The sequence below is a fragment of the Kogia breviceps genome, chromosome 15, assembly GCF_026419965.1.
Source record: "Kogia breviceps isolate mKogBre1 chromosome 15, mKogBre1 haplotype 1, whole genome shotgun sequence".
NCBI lineage: Eukaryota > Metazoa > Chordata > Mammalia > Artiodactyla > Physeteridae > Kogia > Kogia breviceps.
This window is the reverse complement of record NC_081324.1, coordinates 69,107,483-69,131,347: the sequence shown is the minus strand read 5'-3', so window position 1 is coordinate 69,131,347 and position 23,865 is coordinate 69,107,483. Positions and strand designations below refer to the sequence as shown.

The 23,865-nt window shown below is 41.0% G+C and overlaps 1 protein-coding gene and 1 non-coding gene across 3 annotated transcripts in view; both read right to left on the bottom strand.

The window, feature by feature from the left end:
* PITPNB (phosphatidylinositol transfer protein beta) overlaps positions 1-23,865 on the bottom strand; it is a 62,951-nt gene that overhangs the window by 30,667 nt on the left and 8,419 nt on the right. For both annotated transcript variants that reach the window (XM_059040253.2, XM_067015759.1), the window contains exons 4-7: positions 14,317-14,408; positions 13,628-13,635; positions 13,031-13,105; positions 11,302-11,385 (exon numbers count right to left, since the gene is read on the bottom strand). In XM_059040253.2, coding sequence (XP_058896236.1) covers positions 11,302-11,385; positions 13,031-13,105; positions 13,628-13,635; positions 14,317-14,408 — 259 coding nt within the window. The remainder of the gene's footprint in view (positions 1-11,301; positions 11,386-13,030; positions 13,106-13,627; positions 13,636-14,316; positions 14,409-23,865) is intronic.
* LOC131742966 (small nucleolar RNA U109) lies at positions 21,136-21,257 on the bottom strand. The gene has a single exon (XR_009331622.1). It is a non-coding gene; the product is annotated as a small nucleolar RNA U109 (small nucleolar RNA).

The following is a 23,865-nucleotide window of genomic DNA, read 5'->3' as shown; positions in this document are numbered from 1 at the left end:
GTGTCTGCTCATGCCAAGGAGACCTGAAGCATCAGGCAACCACAGGCTCCTCGCACTTGCTGGAGCCCGGCCACAGACTTCCAATAAACAAAGGCTCTCTTCACGGCTGAAGAATGGGGCAGCCACAGCTCTGGGAGGCAGAAAGCCCTTCTTAGGAAGTGAGAGGCAACAGCTGGAACAAAAGTAACATCTAAGATGCAGGCGCTTTGTGAAAGCTGTGACCAAGAATGCATTGGAGTGATGGTCAACGCTGACCATTTAGGGCTATCAGCTACCAGTGGTTAATTCCGAAGTCTATTAGATTGACCCCAAAAGTGTCACTTTTGTGGCTCAAAAGCTGACAAATATTAACAATTTCATATGGTCTGATCAAATATTTAACTTTTTCCAGCCGAATTTCATCATGTTTCTGATTTTAAAGAGAAAAAAATTTTAATCTTATAAAGATTATTTAGAAAGCATATTTTATGATTCTTACATTTCTTTAAAATTATGAAGTTTTTTTTTTTTAAAGGCAGTGCAATAAAGCATATGTTGCCAAGACTATCTACTCAAATGTGTAACATCTGGGTACTGTCTCACAGAATGTCTGATCAAAAGAAAAGATATGCCCGAATCCTTGCTAGAGCACAAGAAACAAGCACTGCTTAAAAGTGTGACCAAAACTTACATGCCTAAATAAATTAAACCAAGTTTCATCAGCTTTACATGGCTGACATTTAGGAAAAGTATGTTTAAAACGAGCAGTAACTTTAAAACAATACATACTCATGGTTTAAAACAATTATAAAGTGTCAGATTGTTCAATACTCAAATAATGGAATGGTGTTCAAAGTGAAAACAGCTAAATGGGTGGAAAAGGCAAGTCTTACATGTTCATTTCCAAAGGCAACCAAGATTTCAGAAAATCAGATACAGGTTAGCATACTCTGCTCTCAACTAAAATGGGCCCACCAAATATATTCACCAAACAAATGGATCATAACCGGGGGACAAATGGTCAGTGCTGGAAAGAACACGCAAAAAGCACAAACTTTAAGAGCCAATTCATTTTCCTGGAGCAAGTCCCATCACCACGGGACTCCTACAAGCGGCTTGGATGAGCCCAACAATCCCATTACTGCCTTCGGATACGCAATTGAATGGTGGGGGCTCTTCATTTAGTAAAGTACTAAACTCCAAATCTGCCATCTAGTCAGCCTTTGAACCCGGACTTTGCAGGCACCCTGGAGCCCAGCACTGGTCTCTGTCAGTTGTGAGAAAAAAAGCTCTTTGGTGGAGGGCACTTGACACCACCAGACTACACAATCAGAAAAAATGAACTCCAAGTCACTTAGAAACACTTTAACATGTTCACCGATTAAGAATCTTGCAGGCTCTTCAGACAGATACAATTATTACTTTATCTGGAAAAATGTTTACCACACGCCAACACAGAGCAAATAGCAAGTTCCAATAAATGTTTGCTAAATGAACATGAAAATATATGAGTGGTGCTCACACCAAAAGACATCTTAGAGGGTCTCCAATCCTTCTATTGTGTAGTATGTATGCAAATTTCCAAATATGCCAGAGTTTAGCAGTTATGGATGGAGGTAACAAAGGCCACCGACGAAAGCTGCTATTTCGGGGGTGGGGGAGAAGATGGATGGAAGAGCCAGCACTTGCTTGATTTAAATAAATTGAGAATGCTCTTAATCAACATAATGCAAAGGAAGGAAAAGCATATAGTGAGATGTTCTAGAAAAATAAGTCAGCAGCTCTGCTTTTGAGTCCATTGGTAACGTGGCTTGTGGGAAAGTTACAGCACTTCCCTGAGCTGAAACTCCTAAACAGTAAAATTAGTGACTGGTGTGAATGTTTTGGGACCATGGCCTCCAATTGAGATTCCTTCTGCTTCCAAAATCCTAGGAGAGTGCCCCCTCTACAATGTTGACAAGTAACAGCATACTAGAGCACTTCCCAAGAGTGAGCAGAAATCACCTAGAGAGCTGGACAGACCCCAGGGCCTGAAAGGTTGTGACCTGGGAGGAGGAGAATTTACATCTCTAACAAGCTGCCCACCGGCAGACCTTGCTTAAAAGAAAAGTGTTTTGGCCAGAGTCCTAGTAGCTAAGGTTCTGAGTGGCAAGCTTAGGAGTTAGCCACACCGTATCCCAGAGGGCCTCAGGGGCCCTAAAAAAGAAGCTTGTAACCTCTAAAGAACGTTCAGAGAATTGGACCAGTGGGCAGATCCAGCCACAACTGAGATCCAGACATGTACGGCCTTGTGGCCGTGGTGGGGGTGTTCTCCAAAGGAGCCCAAACAAGCGGGGAAACTACGTAGGCTGGAATGGAGCAGAGGGGTTCCAGGCCCTGTGAGGGAGTGAACTTTATGAGCAGCTCTGGCCTCTCACCTGGGAGTTCCTGTGTCCCTTGGGGTAGCAAGGAAAGAAGCGGGACTAGTGAGTGGAGCCATACTTTGCTCTAGGAGCTCCTGCTGAAAAAGCTGCTCAGGAGAAGTTTTCTATTGGAAGGAGATGGCACAGAGCCGTCTGGAGTTCAACAGTGGCGACCCAAGGAGCACAGCCCAGGGAGGGAGGTTTGGCTACTGGGGGCAGGCATCAGGGCTGAGAGCATAGAGCTCTGAGTCCAGTGTGAGACACCTCCTCCCCACCACTTCCCGGGGGGGACAATCGCAAATGTGGAGGAAAAAAAAGGACTTGGGGTAAACACGACATGGCAACCAAGGCAATTATACTCATGAGCTTGTAAGAATAAGAACCTGAGAGTAACAAATGGGGCAGAGAGGGGTTAAAAAGGACAGAAGAAGGAAGAGATATGTATGAAATCTGAGCTTTATCTTAAGAGCACAAGCTTCCTGGGTCACTCACAATGAAAGTGCCCCTCTGAGCTCTTTGAGGAGTCTCTACTAAGGACCTGATCAATCAGACCACACCTTGCACATCCTTTCTGTGACCCAGAAACAATATGGCATGTGAGTTTCTAGCTTGTGTCTCTTCCTTTTAGGAATACCATCTTCAGTGAAACAACACTAAGGTTAAAAAACTGGGCAACTCTTGGCTTTGAAATGCCTCATTTGGGAAAAATCTTTCACCTTTAATTAATACACCCTAAGATGATGAAAAAAGGAAAAAATTATTCTCTCTTTAGACCTGCTGCATTTTAATTTGGCATAGATCTATATTTTTCAACTATATCTCCCAAACTTTTATGCCATTAATATTTGCTTATTACTGACATCTAAAAAGCAGATGTTCAGCTTTATCAATTTTAGACCTGTGAGCCTTAAAAATTTGAATTGAACATTTATTCCCACAAAAAAAATGATAAATTATAAAAATAAAGTCCCATAGCATGTACTTCAGAGGAAGCATAGACTACAGAGGAAGGCTGATACAATCCTTTCCCGGTTACACATAAATACCTAAAATGTGGTTCCAATTTCTTTTTCTTTTCTTTTCTTTTTTTAAAATTGTGCTCATTTTCTTTCAAATTACTTCCAAAAACGAAGGTCTCTCTGATGTTAATCATGTGTACACTTCAGCTTACACTTTAAAGACTCTTCCTCTCCTGGGAAGTGACTTTTGTATACAAATCATGGAAAGCTACTTAGACAAAGTGCTGGAGATGATTAAAAGGGGCCTGATTCAAATTCGTACCTTAAAAAAAAGCAGAAGCAGATGTCAACTGACTCATTTGTGTATATTTTGGAAATGAGTTGAAGATATGCATGTGCATTTCATCAGGACATTTAAAGAATTCTCAACTTTTTATTGTGGTTATGTATCAACAACGACTTTAGAAATTTAAAATACTTTAAAACTTGTATTCTGGTGTTTTACGCTGGACACCTTGACTCCTCCTTACCATCTGATCTAACTGAAACACTTTTTAATCTGACAGAAGGGCATCTGCTCATTCAGAAAGGACACAGTTTTTAGAACTGAAGGCATGTCACATATACTTCATGATCCAGAATTAGTAAAGAAGGAGCTAAAGTAGCATTTGTCCGTTTGACATTTGAACAATAAAAACTTCATTTCCTCCAAACTGTCTCCCCATTGCCCTGCTTTTTTTTCACACCACAGAGGAAAAAATCTGCAAATTCTCTTTGACTGATCAAACCTTTACTGAAGAGCTCTCTGCATGTCAGGTGTTGAGCATCTTGTTAGGTCCTAGAAACACAGAGATGATCAGTACAGTCCAGGCCCCCAAGGGGCACCCAATTTACTGAGGAAGGCTTTTCAAGCGTGCTATCTGGGTTATATTTGAAATGGGGGAGGGGCAAGAAGCTGAGGGGATGGAGGAGATGTGGGGGCAGGGGGTGTGTTCTGATGGAATGTGAGGTGCTCAGTGGCTGCTGCGATCACAAGCAGAAGGAGCCTTCCCTCTAAAAGGATGTAACATCTTAATACTTCACTCCAATGCCTCTTTCCACTAAAACAAGAAATCTGTTTTGCATGGTAGCCAAAAGAAACTGGGGGGGGGGACATTTAAGCAGAAATCTCAGACTGCTCAGCTTGTTTCATTAGGCAGTGCTGTTATCTTCTAGAAAATACCAGAGAATGGTGGCTATAGTAACAGTCCTATGCAGACTTCCCATAAGTCATCAAGGAAGAAACCAAATAACCCATAAATTTAAATGTATATATGATTTCTGTAGCAAATTACTCTGTGACTGCATCACACTGACAGTTTTTACAACTCCTTGTTCCTAGAGTTATTTTGACGGTCACCCTTCAATTATGTAAATATGTCAAAGCATCCACCCAAGTATTCACTTACACTGTGGGTCTAATCACATCCCTTCTATGCATAGTGAAGTACAGTGCCTAAGCATGACCAAAACCCAGCAAGTCTACAAGGAGAGCAACCCAGCAGAGAGTTAAACGCTAAAAGCAGTCAACAGTTACTCTCAACTAGAATAACGTTCCCCTTTGTATTAAATCCAGCTGCAGTGACAGACACCCCCCACCAGGTGGAGTAAAAAGATTCAAGCTTCACTTCCAACTTCCTGGTTTCTTAACTCCCAACCATTTCACATTTGTCCTGATTTGGGAGAGTTGACTACTTATCCTCTCAAAATTACTAACCAACTGTTTTTACTTCTTTTAAAGCAAGTAATATTCAGGACAGAAATTCAACCATTTAAGACGTTTTAAGAAAATTTAGCTCATTCAAGTAAAACCAGAGTTCATTAAAAACAAAAAAAACCCCAAGGAATTAAGCCAGACTGAGACTAAAACCTCCAGGAGTTAAGGTGCCAGGCTGAGCATGGAGAGGTGACTACACCTTCAGGTCTCCCTACTGAAAATCCACCTTGTTGGCCCATGCACAGTTACCAAGCTCCCAATTCTAGCATCACTTTAATCCTTAAAGAGCAAGCTTTAGGTACTAAAAATTGGCCACTGTTATGGCAGACATATCCTAAGATGACCCTTTTCCCCCAGTGAGTCACAATCTTGTGTAATCTCCTCCCCTGAGAACAGCTGGAAGCTGTGACTTGCTTCTAACCAAGAGACTATGGCAAAGGTGATGGGCTGTCATTTCTTTGATTAGGTTACATTACACGGCAACTCAATTTGTGGTGATCTGTCATGTAGCAACAGAAAACTGAACATTGAGTGAGGACATCCCTGCCCCCAGTCCACTAGGCATGTCTCTGCCAGACCCTGACTCTTCTACCCCATCCCCCTGCCATCTAATCTAGCTGCTCCCGTTTGCTGAAGAATCACTGTCACCAGCATCTTATACACATTTCTTGACCTCTATACGTAAGCAAGCAAATACATGCATATAGATATTATCTTTTTGCCTCCACATTATCTTGGAAAGGATACCCTATCAGTAAAAAAGACTCACTCCCTTCTGGTGACTATACTGAACTCCACCATACAGGTGGAACCACGTTTTTCATCAGTTCCCCATTGATGGAGAAACATTTAAGACTTCAGACTGTTTCCTTATAAAAATCTTATGCTTATACATTTGGTACTTCACATTGAGTAGGACCAATTCCTAGAAGTGGAATTTTGCTGGGGCAAAAGGCACGTGCATTTGTAATTCTGCAACAGAGGTTGTGTGACTTACACACCCACAGGGAATGTATGTGAGTGCCTGATTCCTCACCCCCCCCAACCCAGGTGTTACAGATTACTTTCTTCATTGCCCTCAAGCTCATCAGGTTCATTTGACACCTATTCACAAGTCGCTACTCTGTGAAGAGGGGATGGGTTCTTGAACACAGAACAAGACACAGCAAAGAAATGAACAAGAGCTGAAACTCAGCAGAGGGGAAAACTGATGCCAACCCCGGAGGCAGATCCTGCAGGACACACAGGCTTTTGGACAGAGAGGAAGGTTCCCAGAAGGGAGGCCAGAACAAGCAGTGTGACTGGCCAGTGGCAGACCAGCTTGAGGAGAGGAAGACAGTGCTCAAGTGGCAGCTTGAAAAGGGACAAAGCAGACAGGGTCTCTACTCGGAAGGAGTCAAGTCAGTGGAAAGAACACTGAACTGAGTTAGAATTTCCACTTCAGGCATCAGCTCAGCGACCTTGAGAAAAATGCAGTTTATCTGGCCTTTAGTTTCCTTACTTGTAAAATAGGACCTCCCTGTTTAGCCCTGAAACCAAACTATGTGTAGCTGCAGAACTGTGTTCAAAGTAAATCGCACGGTGAAGACTAGTATAAAAGGTGCAGAAGCGTGCTGGGGGAGGGGCAGAGGGAACTTCCCAGCCCCAGGCAGTCATCCTAACAACCAGAGTGGTTTCCAAGAAACTTAGGGTATGGAAAGCACAGTTTGAAAGCACTGAGCCCTAGGTAGCTAAGGTTCCCTTCAACTCTACTATTCCAACCTCTCCCTCAGTGTTGGATAATGCACCTGTACCTCTGCTTCTACTCTGCTTGCCTGCAATTCACTCGTTCATTCAACATGCAGTCATTGAGTACCTATTACAGCCCAGTCACTGTTCTAGGAGCTGGGGAGGCAAGGGTTAACAGTACAAAGATTCTTCCCTCTGGGGTTAAATTTCTATTTAGAAAGGAGAGAGAAAAAAGAACAAATGTACAATACATCAGAGCAAGGTGGGTAAGAGGAAAAGCTGTAATGAGAGTGGGGGTGGACCACTCCACCCATCAAAACGCTACTCGTCCTCATATTATGACTCTTCCTCAGTCTTTTCAGACCTCTGTCCTCACAGATCATTTCTATTCTCTGAAATCCTGATGAGCTCTGGACCAAGCATACACCTCCACCATTTGTTAACTATTTCACTGTACGGGGTTTGTCTCACCCAGAGTGTAAGCCTCTTGAGGGTGCCGTACCAATCTTGAGGAGCTACCGGGGGCTATGCCAGCAGCACAGACTGAGCCCCACGATATGAGTTGACTGCTATGACAACATGGCCATTTCAGAAATGCAAGTGCGTTCTTAAAGCCTCCTTTGACACCATGGGCTATAATTTCCAAGGAACATAAAAGTGCAGAATCAAAGGAACAAATTAATTCAACAGAAAACCAAACTGGATCTGGCAAGAAGTAAGGATAGCCAGGTGGTCCAGGTGTTTGCAACAGAAGCTAATCCTAATGCAAACATTAACTAGTGGAGGCCAAGCAGATGAGGGGTGGAATCTGAAGGGAGAGTGTGGGGCAACGGTCTGTGCCAGCAGAGGGGACAGAGGAGGCTGTGCAGAAGGCAGAGGCAGAGCCAGAGCCCCATGACTCCCCCTGCTCCACCCACCTCAGCCTTCACATGCCCCCAGGCAGCTCACTGCTCTGCTCCTCACCCCAAGCCCCAAATTGTCAAGGGCACCCTCACCTCCCACCACAAAGAGTTCCCCTCTCCCCTTTTATAGCAGAAAATATGCATGTCAAGGTTCTTTCTTTCTTTTTTTAATGTCAAAAGGTTTTGAGAATCCCTACACGATATCATTTGTACTTGTAGTTTCCACAACTAAGAAAACACACAAACGAAAAGCGACTGTGACACACACGTTCACAGTAGCACTATTTATAATCACCAAAAGGTGGAAACAACCCAAATGTCCACCAACAGAATAATGCATAAACAGAACATGGTATTCATACACTGGACTATTCTTCATGCATAAAAAAGAATGACAAAATGACACATGCTACAAGGTGGATGAACCTTGAAAACATTATACCAAAGTAAAACAAGCCACAAACAGAATGCCAGATAGTGCTATGATTCCATCTATATAAAATATCCCAAACAGGTAAAATCATAGGGGCAGAAAACACTTAGTGGTAGCCAAAGGTTGGGGGGAGGGAGCAGTGAGGAGTGATGGGTACAGGGTGTCCTTTCGGGGAGGTGAGAATGTTCTAGAACTAGATGGTGGTGATGGTTGTACAACACTGTGAATGTATTAAACGCCACTGAGCTGCACGTTTAAAATGTTTGAAGTGGTAAATTTAATGTGTATTTTATTACAATAAAAAAAGTTACTGTGAATTCAGTAAACTTTAAAATAAACTAATCTTTAAAGTGTAACTTGGGGGGCTTCCCTGGTGGCGCAGTGGTTGAGAGTCCGCCTGCCGATGCAGGGGACGCGGGTTCGTGCCCCGGTCCGGGAAGATCCCACGTGCCGCGGAGCGGCTGGGCCCGTGAGCCATGGCCGCTGAGCCTGTGCTCCGCAACGGGAGAGGCCACAACAGTGAGAGGCCCGCATAACGCAAAACAAAAAAAAAAAAAAAAAAACAAAACTAAAGTGTAACTTGGAAAACAGGAGCTATGAACAGTGAAAAACAAAACCACACATACATATGTGAACACTTATTCACTCCCCAAACAATGCTTGGTGTACAGATTCTCAGAACTCCTGCTAAGAATAATGACAATAATGGCGAACATTTATTAAAGTAGGCACTGGTCTAAGTGCTCAAATTTAATCCTGTGAGATAATTAGCCCCATTTTTCACAAGATAAAACAGGGAGAGAGGTTAAGTAACTAAATAGCCAGTAGGTAGCAAGACCTCAGAATTTGAATCTGAAGCCCATCTAGTTTCAGAGTGTATGTTCTCAGTGACAGCGCCATGGACTCAACAATGCAGACCCCTCTCATCTGGGCCCAATCCATTCTCTCTCACTATCTATCCCCTCCACCACATCCTTCCAAAAACAGAGCCACATGCTGAGCCCCTGCACTCTGGTGCCTTCCAGCCAGAGCCCCTGTGGCAATGCTGCTATTGTGCATCCCGGACCAGCAGTGCCTTCCCTCCTCTCTGGAGGTGAGGCTGGGGTGGAAGGAATGGAATGAGGGCCTCCAGGGCTCTTGCACGATGGGCCTGAACTGTTCTTTCCCCTTGCACTGTTGCCTGCAAACATTGTTTGGGAGCCCATTTTAGCCTGAGGACAGGAACAAAGAACTACTCTTGTGCCCCTGGCAAAATCAAAGGTGCCTTGTGCTCTGCTGGAGAACAAGGTGGAATGCAAACCTCTGAGCCACAAGACTGGACCATTTTGCTTGGCCAGCACAACTTGGTCAAACACCCGCAATACGATCCGAGTGCCTTCACCCAATTCTGGTGGGCAGCACTGCTGCTCCAGGCATCTGAGCTACCCTGACCTAGCCATTAGTGACCCACTCCCAGTGATCTTTCACCCTACCACCACGCTTTAACATACACGGACTCATGGCTGGAAGAGATACCAAGAGAGATAAAGGGGCCAAACAGACACCTGCATATTGTTTTTAAAACAGAACATACATTCATTTCTAAGGATAAAAAAGTCCAATATAACTTCAGAGGTGGAAATATCACTAAAACTGAAATAACTTCAAATCACAGCATGACTAAAATTTAAGAATTTCTATGACAAGAGTCCCTTATCAGTGCTCACACTTCTTATCGGGGAGGGGGCCCTAAACAGACAGGACTTGGCCTAGCAGAGGGTCACTGCTGGCAGTCCCAACCCCAGTGATTTCTGAGGTTGAACCTTTCATTTGAAAGCTTACCTTTCTTTTTTTTTTTTTTTTTTGCGGTACGCGGGCCTCTCACTGTTGTGGCCTCTCCCGTTACGGAGCACAGGCTCCGGACGCACAGGCTCAGAGGCCGTGGCTCACGGGCCCAGCCGCTCCGCGGCATGTGGGATCCTCCCAAACCCGGGCACGAACCTGTGTCTCCTGCATTGGCAGGCAGACTCTCAACCACTGCGCCACCAGGGAAGCCCTGAAAGCTTACCTTTCAATTTCAATGGCAAAACCAGACATTTATTATCTGGGTTATTTCTGTTCGGCTTACCACACTGCTCAAGTTCAGGGAATAAGCACAAAAATGAAATGGAAAGGGATCCTAACTGAATGTGTCGTGCTTTGCCATGACAAACCAAGGAGTGCCACCAGGGAAGCCCTGAAAGCTTACCTTTCAATTTCAATGGCAAAACCAGACATTTATTATCTGGGTTATTTCTGTTCGGCTTACCACACTGCTCAAGTTCAGGGAATAAGCACAAAAATGAAATGGAAAGGGATCCTAACTGAATGTGTCGTGCTTTGCCATGACAAACCAAGGAGTGCCACTCTTATTGCAAAGCTTTAGTTCTCTAGACTAGCAGGAAGAGGGCCACTGGTTATTTTAGCACGTAAAAAATCCACAACTGTACCCCACACACTATAAGAACTGAGTTAACATTTATAAACTGAGGCAAAGTAATAACAAGGGTCTTAATTGCTGGGGTTGGGGAGAGGGGGACAGTGACTGACTGGTGAGGAGTAAGGGTCCTTACTTCTTGGGAAAAAATTTTTTTAAAATTAAGTCAAAAGTCTAGAGTACAAATAATTACATCTAGCAAGACTCAAAAGAGAAAGCTAAACAACTGTTAGACTGGGATAATCTACCATCAATGGTTTCTCACAAATGACAACTTTAGCCCTGAATTACTGAAAATTTGTATGTAAATAAAATTTTTCCTTTCTTAATCAGACTTTAAATGTATAATGGACCCATGGTATTTAAAGAAGCTCAAGAGAAAATTCTTTTGTAAAATAATGTTATTTCCCCCCCCCCCAATGAAAACAAACTCCTATGTATATCCTGGGTATACTGGGATTTCTCAGAGGGATCACTTGTGCAAAGGTGAAATCGCACAAAAAGACAAATCACCTTCTCTCTTATTCTCTGATCTCTTTTGCTGCTCTGATCTCTTTCTGGACCCACACCCAAGTTCCAGGCTTATTTCAGTGTAGAAAGGTAGGTCATACCAGAAAAAAAATAAAACAATTTTTAGATGTAAAAGGCAACAGGTTAAAACGTCATCAAGTTGTACATCATACTTACTGCTGGTTCAACTTGACTTCGATCTGCAATATCTATGTGGACAATTTCAACAGTTTTCCATGTGTTCGGATCTAAACCGTGTACCTATATATGACAAAGAGAAAGGAAACAAAGCAAACTGTTAGGCAAGACGACTACACTTACATACATAATCTTTTATCTTTAGACTCTTGGAGTACATTATGAGGAATAAAAAAAAATCCAAATTGCTATTTCATTAAATTAGTTGTCTGAAGGCTGGACCAAAAAAAATCCAAATTGCTATTTCATTAAATTAGTTGTCTGAAGGCTGGAGGGATCTCAAAATCTTTTACCCCTGTAACCTCAAATAATAAGTGGGGACAGGGGAGGGGGAGAGGGAAGAGGATAATGCCAAATTAACAGAAATCTGTCACCATTATTTTCTGGTAGCCCTTAGAGATGATTTATACAAAAAATGTACCTGACCTATGTTTAACCCAAATGGTACATGACAAAGTCCTTGTAACCTCTAAGTCCTAGACAAACAGAAGGTGACATTATAATTACATTTTAAGAGGCTGCAGTGTATGGTCTAAATGCTCTCCTGTATTTGATTATCCTAAAGCTATTCAGTTTCAGTAGGATGTCAATTCCTCTATACCTCATGTTGTTCAATCATTTATTTCTGAAACTCCATCTATGAACCCATAAAGAACTGTTTAAAAACTGCCAAAGATACACCCATTTGAAAACTAAAAATGGCAAATTAAATCATACAGACTAAAGCATACCAAAATACCTCATTTTGACTCTAAATTTTAGAGCTACTGTAAAAAAAAAAAAAGTGAAAAGTCAAATGATCATCTCGAAGAAAAACTCAAGTCAAATACTACAAATTATCATTAAAGTTCTACTGATTGGCACCAATAACCTTAAACCACAGGGAGAAAAGAATCTACCACAATTACCATAAACTTACTTTCCCATAACAGCATATCATAAGGTTGGAACGGTAGTTCTCAAACTGGAATGCCCACCAGAAAATAGACTGCTGGACCCCATTTCCAGAGATTCTGATTCAGTGGGTATGCAGTGAGGCCTGAGCCATCTGCAGTTCTAACACGTTCCCAGATGCTGCTGCTGGTTCAGAGACCACACCTTTGAGAACCACTGGGCCAGGGGATTACCTATACCAGATGCCCTCCCAAGTTCCCTGCCAAACCTTACCAAGTTAATGACTACACTGAGTCTTAACTGATTTTTTGGTCATTTACTTCAGGGATAAATGTGCACCAATTTGTAAAAGGCAGGAGCTTGTCAACATTTCTGTAAATCAGTCAAAAGTACCTTCCCCCTCCTGCCTTTTGGCCATTTCTCTGAAATCAACCCATATTCCAGCAAAATGGAATGGAGGTGAAAATTAAAGCAATCAATTTTGCTATGCAGAGCAGCTCTGGCAAATACAGAGACGAAAAGATGAAAAAAATTATCTGTGAATTTTTACCTATGCTCTCCCTGTCCCAGGAAAAGAGAGCTGCTGATAAAAACAGCAACCTCACCAAAGTCCACTCACACACCAGGGCAAGGGACTGATAAGGAAGGCCCATTTGTTTCTGGCTGCGTGCTTGACTCACCGCAATCTGACACACACCCCGGTGTGGCCACGTGCTCATCTAAGGCAGATGGCATCACTTTGGTGATGACAAAATGACTACAGTATTCCCATTTCCAGGCCCTTCTACACTGAAAGCCCAGAGTCAAAACTTACATTTTCTAATGTTCCCAAGTCTGGTTTGTGCCATGTTTCAATTTTAATGAAGAAATCATCTTTCATATATTCATTCTGCAGAAAACACAACAGCAAAATGATAGTGATCTTTCACTGGTTCTTGGGGCTCATGTCTGCAGGAGCTTTCCCCAGCACAAGTATCCATGCTTTGACTCTATAGGAAGACTGACATAGGAACACTGATCCTCAAGTGACAAAGAATCATTAGCTGCCTACTTTTACAGACTTGTCAGGCAAACCAATTGCTGCATGCTTTTAAATAATGTAAACAACCCTGCTTGTCATGCAGCACACAGGGCTAATATTAAAGAAGCTGTGAGGTTTGGCGAGTGAATCTGGCATTCAAAGGAAGTAGCAGAAGCAAAATAAAGTGAATAGGGAGAGTTTTGAGGCAAGGCTGGAAAGAGGCCCTTAACAATGGAGCACGAGGTGGAGGGTGAGCTGCTGCCAGGAGCACCGAGGAGCAGCCATGCAGCAGTGGGCAGTTTTAAGAAAAAAGCAAGAAATAGTTGAAGATATTACTATGTGAAGCAAGGTTTAAAGATGAAGAGTAGACACAAAAAGAGTTTTACTCACCGTTACAACTGAGGCATAACGAACAGGTAGGCGACAAAAGGGGAAAAATGTCAGAATATTAATTGGAGCCAAAATAGTCTGTCACAATATTTAATGTCACAAAGATTAAACTACCTGCCAACACAGAACATTTGGTTTATATCTGTAAAACACAACTTCTAAACAGTGACACTCTAGGATACTTTAGATTGTGGAATCAATAATCTAATTTTAAAACAATGATAAAAGAATAATGTCACAAAAGCAAAACATCATTTAGAAGGCTAACTTAGCAAACCACAGGAAAATGCTTGAGGAGTCTGTCCATCATATTCCTCCTCTACTATGTGGCAATACAAGTAAAATACTGTTGAAACTACATCAAATGACACTTGTGCATGAGAATGCACAAATAATAATAAACTTTAATAAAAATAAACTTTAAGTTTATTTGCTCCCCGTGGAGCCTGCTTGGTCAACGGAAGACCTCAAGGTGCCTGTCATCTGGGAAAGAACACGTGTCCCTCACTAGGGCCTGGGGGCGGGACCCAGTGCAGCTGCTTCTCTGACACAGTGCGTGCAGTGACTCCCCAAGAACCCAAAGAAGGCCTTGCTTCGTGTTACCTTTCTCTAAGGCGCGGGCACCGCAGTGCCTTTCCTCATTAGCCGCAGGGTAGAAGGGTGAAACCGTTTCTGGGAACCAGACTTACTTGTTCTACAGTAGGGGTATGCGTTCCAGGCTTTCTCGTGAAACACCAAGGAGCCCTCGGGAGCAATCATCCTCACGAATGCAGGGACTTTGCTTTGAGGAGAGAAATAGTGGATATATTTTCAACAGCACCATTAATTCTTTGTTGGCTGCTATCAGACTGCTTCAAAGAGTACTCAAATATAAAATTATTGTAAAAACAACAAAATGATTAAGAATGTGTTTAACCAAACAGAGGGTTGTTTTTTAAAATAGAAGCAGTTCTTTCTTAAGGCTTTTGACCTACTCCCCTAATATGAGATCTAAGGGTTAACTGAAGCTATTCAACCTGCAAATAATACAACACAGAAGTTCTCTCCTGCAGTTTAGACTATACCACATTGTTTCTTAATGCAGTATATAGTCACCCAAATAAGATAACAACTCTGAATAAAAGTCCTTTAATACATTTTACAGAATAAACTTAAAGAAAAATGATAATGTGGAGGATCCATGTAGAGAGTAAGATATTCAAATATGTTCAAGTATAAAATTTTGTAGACTTGGAAAATGAATGTTAATTGCTGCCTCAAGTATGGTCAGAGTAGATGGGTTAAATATGTAATTAATACATGATGAGTTTCTGCAAATTCATGAGATAATCAGGAAAGATTCCAACAGATAAATGGGCAAAGGACATCCACAGACACACCACAAACAGAAAACACAACCGGTTAACAAACATGGAAAATCAGTTTCATCAGTCTTCAAAGCAGTGCAAATGAAATGACCATTTTACTGATTGGTACCTACAGTACAGAAAGCAGTTTTACATGCACGGGCTTTCTACAGGTTGGATTCAAATCCCAACATTACCACTTAGAAGCTGTGTGACCTGGGGCATATTACTTGGCGCTCTTAACTTCCTCCTGTGTTCAACGGAGTTCATCCTATCTACTCTGCGGGGTTATTGAGAGGATTCCATCAGATAGTATCTGTAATGTGTTTGGCAATGGCGCAGTACAATGAGAGCTCACTAAATGGTGGTTACTGCTTTTTAATTATAATTTGACATGCAGCTGGGTGCTTTCATGTGCCTTTCTTCACTTTAATCCCTCAATAACACTATGAGTTAAGCATTAATTCATTATTTCATGTAACCAGCATTTAAGTGGCTGAATAACTGTATGTCAAAATGATATCCTCTAACTTGAAGCCCTGCATATATTTTTTCCAACATAGCTGCTTTCTGATAACTTTCAAGCACAACTTAATTTCCTAAACTAAGAGAAAGAACAAACTAAAGATACATGAGACCCAGAGAGGACTGCTAGCCCCATAGTAAGATTGAGCAGTTGACCAAAGATATTCCTATGTTGAATTTTGGAGACTAAGCAAGGTAGATTGAATGAACCCTACACCAGCCAGAGAGCTGCACAGCTACAGTAGTGTGGACAGTCCTTTCCTTGCCTCTGCAGTACTAAGAATGGTATAGTTTAGGAATTCCCTACAGTTTAACTCACCTGATTTAATATGCATTTTAAAAAATGCTGTAACTATTAAGTGCCTTGTTTACAGACAGATGAAATAAATGTATTCCAACCAAAAAAAAAAAAAACAAACAAACAAAAAAAGACAGGATACATGAAAATAATATCACATTAAAAGTCAAGGAATCTCTAAGCAGTCCAAATTATTTCTTCCATTGCTAAAAAACTGGAACCAAAACTCCCTTAAATGTAGGAGAGGTCTAATCAGGGTATAACATAATACATATGGGGAATGTTTTATAATACTAGCTACAAGATTACCTGTCATCTGAGAGAATGACGAACAGATTATATCAGTGGTTCACTTGGTCAACTTAGAAAAAGGCAGGAGAAAAATAGCTGTGTACCAGCTCAGAAACATACTCTGAACTATTCTATTTATTCCTATAGTGCCCAATATTCTAAAAACCTTAATATTCATCAAGTTTTAAAATCTGCTGACACAAACAAGAAAACTGGCAGTCAGTTACTGAAGGCCAGCATGAGCCAAATCTGTAAGGAAGTTTTAGTATTTCATCATCTTGCTTCCAAATGCCTATTGTCTTATTTCCAGCATGCTTTTCCTACCATGCCAATTCCAATTCATTTTATGTTTTGACTTAGTTAAAAACGACCAATCCTTTGAGCTAGTTTTGTTTCAAATTTACTGGTTTTTTACGTTTAACATGAGAACATTAACATACATCTCTCCTCAATAAATCTGACTAAATTTAGGGAAAGTGTATAAATGGAGAAAATAAAACTGAATTTCACTTCTACTTTAAAGGAGAGGAATTTTCATTAATGGCAACTTTAATATATTCCTAACAAGGCAGGTCAAGTGTGCCACTCGTACACAACTGAAAGCATATACCTTGTTTTCCACCTCAGTATCACTTAGGAAGTCACTTTCGTTAACATGCAGGAAAGTCTGTTTTGGAAGCTTAGAGTCTCAGAAAAGGGACAAATATTAACCAAATTAACAAAATAGAGCTAGACCTTCAAAAACAAACAATTTAAAAAGGACATTCCTCCTCTTATTCCCCCAAACTAGTCACAAAATGTTGTCCTCTCATGATAAACCAACATTCATGACAGTGCTTACCTCAAGGTAAACACATCTCGATTTCAGAGTTTAAGAGTCGGCCATAGTATAACGTCCAGATGTACGAAGGTACTTTGCCAATACACAGCCCTTCCCCTACCCCATCTCTGAATACAAAATAAGAATACTTAACTTCAGGGTAAAATTCAACTGAAGTGTCTTATCAGTTGTGTTATCAATATTAAGATCTAATCTCAATATACCAATGGTTGTGAACCCATCTGTTGTGCATTAAGACAACTTCGTCATAGTTGCAGAAGAAAACAAAGGGCTTATATGATTTAAAAGATACATAATAAATGACCATTGTGTACACTGAACTTCTGTAGGAGCTTTTTTAAAAAATCTTGTTCCTGAGATAAATAATACCTTGGCAAATCATTTCAAACTGCACTTTTTCCAATGAAATGTTTACATCTTCTTGTAGACAAAATGAACAAAACCGTTCAAAGTTCCACTTTTCCATCCTTCTCCATCCTACTGTGGATAAACATCAAAATGTAGAAAAACATAGGGAAGAATTTGAAGACTACATTAATTTGCCATAAAGTAATCTTTCATTTTATAATCAACTAAAATATACCTTAAAGACACTGGAGACCTCATTCATTCATCCACTCAAGTATTTACTGCCTGTCCATTTTGCCAGGGACCATGTACATAATGTGTACAAACAGGGACAATTCTTACCCAGAGCTCACCTTCCAGGACAGGAAACAGAAAACAGGCCAGCAAACAACAAATGACAATGAAAATTACTTTTCCTGAAGGCTATGAGTTTTAAGGAACATGGCAGTGGGCAAGTGAGTACCTGCAGCCAGGGTGCTCAGAAAGGCCTCCCTGAGGAAGTGACCCTACAGTGGCGACTGGAGGGTGCAGAGGGCCAGCTACATGAAGAGACAGCGAACACCAGAGCAGGCAGAGGGACCAGCATGACCAAAGGTCCTAAGATAGCAAAAGATCTGGTCTGCTTGGGCCACTTGGGAGGCCTCCAGCATGGCGAGACTGTAGTGAACAAAGAACAGAGGAATACAAGACAAGGATGATGAGGTGCGCAGGGTGCAGACAGATCACACGGGGCTCCTCTCACAGGCCTAAGAGTTTGGATTTTATTCTTTGTATGATGGGAAGCTACTGAAGGCTCTAAGGAGGGGAATGACACAATGTGATTTAAGTTTTAATATCATTCTGGCTTTGTGTGGAAAATTAAATGGAGTGGGCAAGAATGGACGGCAGCAAAAGTTAACTAAAAATGGATTAAAGAGCTAAATGAAAGAGCTGAACGTATAAAATTCTTAGAAAAAAACATAAATTGAATGTCAAAATTAGAAGCTTTTTAAGCCTTAAAGGATATAAGAAAATGAAAAGACCACTCATAAATGGGGGAAAAATACTGCAAATCATGTATCTGATAGGAGACTGGTATCTGGAATATACGAAGAACTCTTACAATAAAAAGCCAACCCAATTTAAAAATGGGTAAAAGAATTGAACAGATATTTCTCCAAAGATCTACAAATGATCAATAAGCATATGAGGGCTTCCCTGGTGGCGCAGTGGTTGACAGTCCACCTGCCGATGCAGGGGAAACGGGTTCGTGCCCCGGTCCGGGAGGATCCCGCGTGCCGCGAAGTGGCTGGGCCCGTGGGCCATGGCCACTGGGCCTGCGCATCCGGAGCCTGTGCTCCGCAACTGGAGAGGCCACAGCAGTGAGAGGCCCGCGTACCACTCAAAAGAAAAAAAAGCATATGAGAAGATGCTCAACATCATTAATCAGCAGGGAAATGCAAATCAAAACTACAATGAGATACTACCTCACACCCATTAGTATGGCTGCCATTAAAAAAAAAAAAATTCCAAAAATAACAAGTGTTGGCAGTGATGTGGAGAAAATGGAGCCTTCATACACTGTTGTTGGGAATGTAAGATGGTACAATCACTTTGGAAAACAGTCTGGCACTTCTTCAAAAAGTGAGGAGTTACCGTATGCAATTCCAATTGTAGGTACATGTACATGTGTATGTACATACCCAAGAGAAATGAAAACATATGTTCACAGAGGAACTTGTACACAAATGTTTATAGCAGCGTTATTTGTAACAGTCAAAAGAATGAACAGCAAGAGATGAATGCAGGGAGGAAACCGGAGAAGTTTGAGAGACATGGAGCTTGCATTAATGCAGTGGTGCTAGAGATGGAAGAAAGGGAGATATATAAGGGGGGAAAAACTTTAAAACTGACTTAAAATTCCCCAATTTGTGGGAGAGGAATAAAATCGCCAGACACAAATTGAATAACCTCTGGAAGGTATGACAAGACTCTAAAATTCAAGAGAATTATAAAAAACAAAAGGAGAAAGAAGTATTTTTCACAGAACAAAAGGAAAGTAGGAACGGAAATATACCATAAAGAAGAAACTACATCGGAAAATGTCTGACATTCTTCTGAAATAGGATCACTCCTGATGTAGAAAACTTTGAACTATGCAAATCTTAAGACTCAGGAGAGTATACAGAGAAAAAAATTATGTGTTGACAGCTAATTCTCGACTAAAGAACGAATTACTCTATTTGGCTGATATTTATTAATTTCTTACTTACTATACTTACTCAGTGATGCTCATATCTCTGTGAAACATCATATGTAATCAACCTTTGAATTCTCAGATGATTTAAACTTCTCATTTTTAAACACGAACATAACTTAAGTTCCTGGCAAATGACTCTTGTTGCTTACAAAAATGAGCTCTTAACTTGAACCACATGAAACTTTTAAACAATGATTTTCAATAAAACCTCTGCTTCAACCTTTGAGGAACGAGGCCATTTTGGAGCTGGTAAAGCTTTATGAATTCTCCATCATCCAGGACTGACTGAAGTTGGCTAGATTATACTGCTTATGGGGAATAAAAAACAGTAATGCTGATTTTCCCCAAGAAGGAAGAGAAAACAATAGCAAAAGGATTGGTCAGTGTGTCTGTATGAAGTCTCAGGACAGCTGCAAGTTTTTCTCTGAAATACCATCTTAAAAGCTGCACCATGGGCTTCCTTGGTGGCGCAGTGGTTAAGAGTCGGCCTGCCGATGCAGGGGACGCGGGTTCGTGCCCTGGTCCGGGAGGATCCCACATGCCACAGAGCGGCTGGGCCCATGGGCCATGGCTTCTGGGCCTGCGCGTCCGGAGCCTGTGCTCCGCAGCAGGAGAGGCCACAGCAGTGAGAGGCCTGCGTACCACAAAAAAAAAAAAAAAAAAAAAAAGCTGCACCACATTTCCTTGACCAGCTTCAAAATTCTTCAACCAATAAATTCTGTCTCCCTTCCCCACCATCCACTATTAAGTGTATATTAAACAACCTTAGGAAACGTCCTCAAACTTTTTTGGCAAACGGGGTACACAACAAGACAAAAATGTATGCATACAGAAATACCTGATTAGGTGTCAAATGGAGAAGTGACAAAAAGTGATGGTGTTTAGGGAAGAAGGATCAATATGAATGAAAGTAGTCAAGGAGTGCATGGGACAGATCTGAGCTGCGCTCAGGAAACCAAGCAGGTTATGAGCAACCTGACAGAGGCAGAACAGGTCACTTCTCGAGGACAATAAAGAGACAGGCTTGCTTAGAGCCAAGGGTTTTTACTTTGGACAGAGTTATAACAATTGGAGATACATGGCTAATCTTGAGTAAGTACCTTGTTAAGTTCAACTTTATTTTGGATAAAGACTGGCGACTTTAAAGACTTAGGAGAAAATGGGATGTGGTGAAATCCATGGTCTTGGAAGAAATTTCTCTGTAAACTCTTTTGGAGTTCACTTTAGGAAATGGAAAATTTCCTCCCACAGGGCTCAGCAGTAAAGAGAGCGATAAAGGAGCCACAATGCTTCCTGGGTCCCTGGGCTATCTCTGCTACCAAACAGCAGTAACATATCAGCCAGCTACTGAAATCTTAGTTACTGGACCTAGTTTCCTCACTAGCAAAGGTTGACATGGGGAATGAATGAGCTCCCACCTAGAGCACTTACAGTGACCCGTACACAGGAAGTACTAGATCCTCTGCTTAGAATCACAATGGGTGAACACTCACTATAAGTTATCAAAGGAAATGGAAATATCATCCCATAAGAGGACTACTACCTGAGACCCAGGGAAACCAGACATTTGAAATGTCCCTTGCGATGATCACTAAATTTTGTATTTATTTTATTTTACTTTTATGTAGGAAAAATACACTACTCCTCAACCTCTACTGTAAGGCTGGTAGCCCTGAGAACTCCTTCTTTAACGTAGCATGTTATGGATGTATTAAATTTTGAATTTTTTAATACTTCACCAAGATTGTTTCTCAATCTTCTGGCTGAGATTAAGTGTGTATACCTTACCATGAAGTGTTTTTTGCTGAAATGAGAAAGCATACTGACCAGGGAATTCAGAGACCTCGATAACACTGGGTAAAGCAGACCTCAGAATTCAAGTGTCCCAATGTAAAGTAAGGTGCTGGCAGCCTCAGCCAACCAACTTACCCAGCAAGGTTTGCCAAGTTTGCAAGCCTATCTATCGATGCTATACAGTGACATTGCACAGAGCACTATAGGTTTCCCAATGGAATAAATCCTGGAAAAGGGAACATATATTTCTGGACACAAATTTAACTACCTCAGGGAGAGAGCTCTAAAACTCTCTAGGGACTGTGGGTATGTCTTCAGCATGCTGAATGGATGCCCTTGCAGGACACTGAAGTCTGATGGGGCTGTACCCACAGCCCTGGGCCATGACTGTGGTCTTTCCTCCACAGCAAGGTCTGAGCACTTGCTGCTAAACAATTCTTTACCCTTCCATAACAGTTATCCTGGGGCTACTGTGCCTTCAGCATGACACTGATGACTTTGAGCGTGGACATCTGATTGCCTTTGCTCCATGACCCCTCCCCGCGGGACCACAGTGACAGTGGGTCCCTGTTTTGTCTTTATTAACGGACAGCTTTTTTATTGTTTTTCATTACCACCAGAGTGGCTATTATCTGCCACACTGTCTGAGATCCATTACTGCCACCTTCTTTCCTTCTTCCCTTTCCTGTCTCATGCCTCTCCATGCTTCCATCCAGAACTGCCATCTCGGTGTGACAAGGCCAGCCTTCTACGAGCATCAAATAGTCCTCACCATCTGATCAGACCCCATCTCACCCTTCTATGGGACACCTGTTCTCATCAGTACAGGCCCTTGAGACTGTGACTTGTGACCAAAAGAGCATGGGATTAGAAATCAGAGAATCCAGGCTCAGTCTCCATCCCACCACTTACTAGCTGTGTGACTTCGAGTAAATATGAAACTTAGTGTCTTCTTATGTATAATGTGTATACTGCCCATGTCTCAGGACTGCAATGAGGATTAAAGGAGTGCATGAAAGGGTGAAACCAAAGGGTACTGTGGAATGATTTCAGCTCCTTCTAGGACTGAAGAAGCAGCTCTAGAAGCCAGACTGTGCTGGGAGGCTGGCCTCCAGAGCCAAGGTTTTCCTTTATTTAATTGCCTGAAAGGAATTCCGAACCTCATCCCAATAATCCCTCCAGAATAATAATATCTCTTGCACTAACCATATTTATACAGCCCTCTTGAACTTAACAGATCCATTATGTATGGCTGGAGTGTCACCTAAATCAAATATTTCAAAATTAATATTTATCATTCTTTACTTTCTCATTAAACAAAAATACAGAAGAGTAAAATAAATTTAAATCACCCATAACTCCACCACCAAGGGAAAAACATTCTTAACATTTTAATGAATCTCTTTCTAGGTGTTTTTCTGATTAATTTTTAAGATTAGATACAACATATTATTTATGTACAAATTTAGCAACTGGTCTTTCCCATGTAATAATATATCAAACATTTTCTCAATATTCCAACTCTTAGTTTTCAAATGAAGGATATTTTAAATCTATTTCAAGTTTATATGGACATCATAGACCAACAGAAAATTTTATATATCAATTTTTTTTGGTTTATTTTAAATGCTCCAGAGAGTTGAATGTTTATAATAAAGGGAGTTTTTATATATTGGTAAAATTCAATTAATGAGTAAATGTAAAATGCTACAAAAGTAAACTGAGTAAACATAATTCAATACTATAAATATTATATAGGTTATACCATCTAGAATGCTAAAATTCTCTCAAATGGCACATTTTCAGATATGCTTAAGATACTAACAAATTAACAGAAACCATGAATAACACAGTCTTTACGGATAATTGATTAATCAAAGTTATCGCCTTCATTCAAACCTGCATCAGAAACAAAGAAATGCTGTGCTCTAAGCGAAAATAAAAGTAAAATTTAAGGTTCTACAAAGTGATGACCCACTTTATATTCGTGTGTCATTATAAATGAAGCAATAGCCCCAAACTGAGAAAATATGAAAAATACTAATCATCACAGCTTATCTGCAACTTTAAAAACCTCTATAAAACCCTGGCATTAATCAACATGAAGAGAAGAAAGCCAAGAGCAGAGCAGATTCCCTCTTCCTTTGATAAACTGGGGACACTACTGACAAAAAGACTCTTAAAAACCATTACTGATCTTTCGCCCTTGGATAAATATTGGTATGCATTTTCTATTTTAAAATATTTATGCCAAAGACAGAGATTAGACTGCCAAACTTAGGAGAATGTGCAAAAGAATCTCTGCAAACAAAGGAGATAAAAACAATGAACATAGGATTTGAAGGGTCAAGTCACACAGGAAATTCAAAAGGCCAAATTAATATGAAAAGACATTCAACTTCACTAATAAAGAAATGCAAATTTAAATAAGGGGCTATTTTTTGTGTATCAAATTGGCAAAAATTAAAAAGATAGAAAAATATGGGAAAATGAATGTTCTCAAACTCCTGGAAGGTAATCTGGCAATAATATCAAAATTTTAAAAGAGCATGGACT